Source organism: Helianthus annuus, chromosome 15, assembly GCF_002127325.2.
Source record: "Helianthus annuus cultivar XRQ/B chromosome 15, HanXRQr2.0-SUNRISE, whole genome shotgun sequence".
Lineage (NCBI taxonomy): Eukaryota > Viridiplantae > Streptophyta > Magnoliopsida > Asterales > Asteraceae > Helianthus > Helianthus annuus.
The window spans coordinates 23,603,337-23,605,634 of NC_035447.2; the positions used below are offsets into that span (position 1 = coordinate 23,603,337).

Here is a 2,298-nt window from a genome sequence, read left to right on the forward strand (position 1 = left end):
GACGTTTTTATAAAATGGGTGTAGTGGTGATGTGGGCATTGTGGGACATTACGTTAAAAAGGGTGTAAAAAATTAAATAAAAAAACCATCAAAAAAAGGTATTGGCCAATCAAAAAGAAGGATACCTGTGATTGGCCAAAGAATTGAACAAAAGGCGTATAAAAAAGAACGCCCTAGCCATTTTTTTGAAAAAAAAAACGCCCAGGTGACGGGTGTGAAGCATTTTTTTAGAGAAAAACGCCCAAAACCCCGCTACGGAGCGATCTTAGGCCAATCAAACATACACACCCAAATCGATCATAATTAATGACTAGCAAGCTGGGAAAAAAACAAAAGGACACCACCCTGGTCACACATACGGGCATCCTACAAATGTGTTATTATGTCTAATTTTCCCTATAAAATACCCACGTGTTGTGTCTAATTCTCCATAAAAATAACCCACAACCAACAAACACCTACACAGTTAAAATGGTCCGCACCGGTGATCAACAAACCCACTTCGTCCTTGTACATGGTGCATGCCATGGAGCCTGGTGTTGGTTCAAGCTCAAACCCCTTCTAGAAGCCGCCGGCCACCACGTATCCACCTTTGATCTAGCCGCCTCCGGCACCAATACCCAAGCCATTCAAGATGTGGCTACACTTTCTGACTACACAAAGCCATTGCTTGAGCTCATGGCCACCATTCCGCCTGAGGAGAAGGTTGTGCTGGTGGGTCATAGCCTCGGTGGCATGAACATCGCCCTTGCCATGGAAAAGTTCCCTGAAAAAGTCTCCGTCGCGGTCTTTCTCACCGCTTTCATGCCGGATTCCGATCATAACCCTTCTTATGTTTTGGACCAGGTTATCAGTTATTTCAATTTTAATTTTCTTTTCTTTTCTTTGAGATTATTAATCTAGAATCACTCCTTTTTCTCTTGGTTTTGAAGTATAATGAAATCACCCCAGCAGAAGCTTGGTTGGACACACAGTTCTTGCCATACAACGCTGCAACTGGTTCTGAAATTTCGATGTGTTTTGGCCCCCAGTTTCTTTCCTCCAACCTCTATCAGCTTTGCTCGGTTGAGGTCAGTGTTGGACTCGTGATTTTTTTTTTTTTTTTTTACGCCAGGTTCGGTAGTTTTTTATGGTGCTCGGATGTCTCTTAGCTTGACGTTGGAATTTTCAATTATGGTTAGGTCACAAGATAACAATAATAATAACTTGTTATTGCCTTTTCGTTTTCTTTTTTCTTTTTTGCTTTTCGCTTTAAAATCCAACATGAATAGGTTGATCTTTTCTTTTTTGAAAATTAATAGGTTGATCTTTTCTAAGCAAGTTTAGTTTGAAAAAACATGTATGTTACATTGAAAAATAAAAAGGTTGATGGGTTGTATGACCCGCACCCTGTATACCAGGTCTGAGTATTAGGGGCGCCCCTGAGCATGTGCCGGGTGGGCACCGGCTCAGGGCCAAAAACGTAATATGGCCCAGTGACCTATATTGAGTCCCACTATCATATCAATAATGTAATGAGCTGAGCCGTCAACAACAATTTCTTCATGTAACGAACCCGAGGCAATGCGTGAATACGTAGTTCAAAGTTTGTACATTAATTGTATTATGGGTTTTTAGTTTTTATATATGTGATTGACTATTGATGAGTTTATATTATATGACAATTGGCGGGTAGGGCCCGATCTTTTTATCTTGCACGGAGCCAAAAAATTGTTAACATTCTCGGAGACGGCCCTACTGTGCATTGATGAGGTTGTCGTCATCATCTGTCACATCCAACCTTAAGAACAAAGTTTTATATTTTTGCCTATTAGTTAAATATATTGTTCTTTAGCTCTGCTGGTAGTGGGACTCTATTGGGTACATTTGGTTGTTTAACAATATTTTTATATTTAAATGTAGGATCGTGAATTAGCGAAAACATTGATCAGGCCTTCGTCGTTATTTGTGAAAGATCTAAAGAACGCAGAACGATTTACAAAAGGAGGATTTGGTTCTGTAAGACAGGTGTATGTCGTTTGTGATGAAGACAACGCGATCAGAGAAGGATTTCAACGATGGATGATTGATAATAATCCGGTCGATGAGGTGAAAGAACTAAAACGCGTTGATCATATGCCGATGTTATGTGACCCAAAGCAACTCAGTGTTTGTCTCCTTGATCTAGCCGTTCAATATGCTTAGGGCATGTTTGGCAAACACTGAGTTGCTTTTATTATGTGAAAAATAACATGGACACAGATTCAAATATGCTTGATCTAGCCAATTCAATATGACTAATATAATATATTGCTTTTA

The 2,298-nt window shown here is 39.7% G+C and overlaps 1 protein-coding gene across 1 annotated transcript; it reads left to right on the plus strand.

Annotated features, from left to right (window-relative positions):
* The first annotated feature begins 401 nt into the window (after positions 1–401).
* Positions 402–2,298, plus strand: LOC110894242 (salicylic acid-binding protein 2). The gene is made up of 3 exons (XM_022141434.2): positions 402–846; positions 933–1,070; positions 1,903–2,298. Exons 1-3 carry the CDS (start codon positions 472–474, stop codon positions 2,182–2,184), a joined length of 795 nt encoding a protein of 264 aa, XP_021997126.1. The 5' UTR covers positions 402–471; the 3' UTR covers positions 2,185–2,298.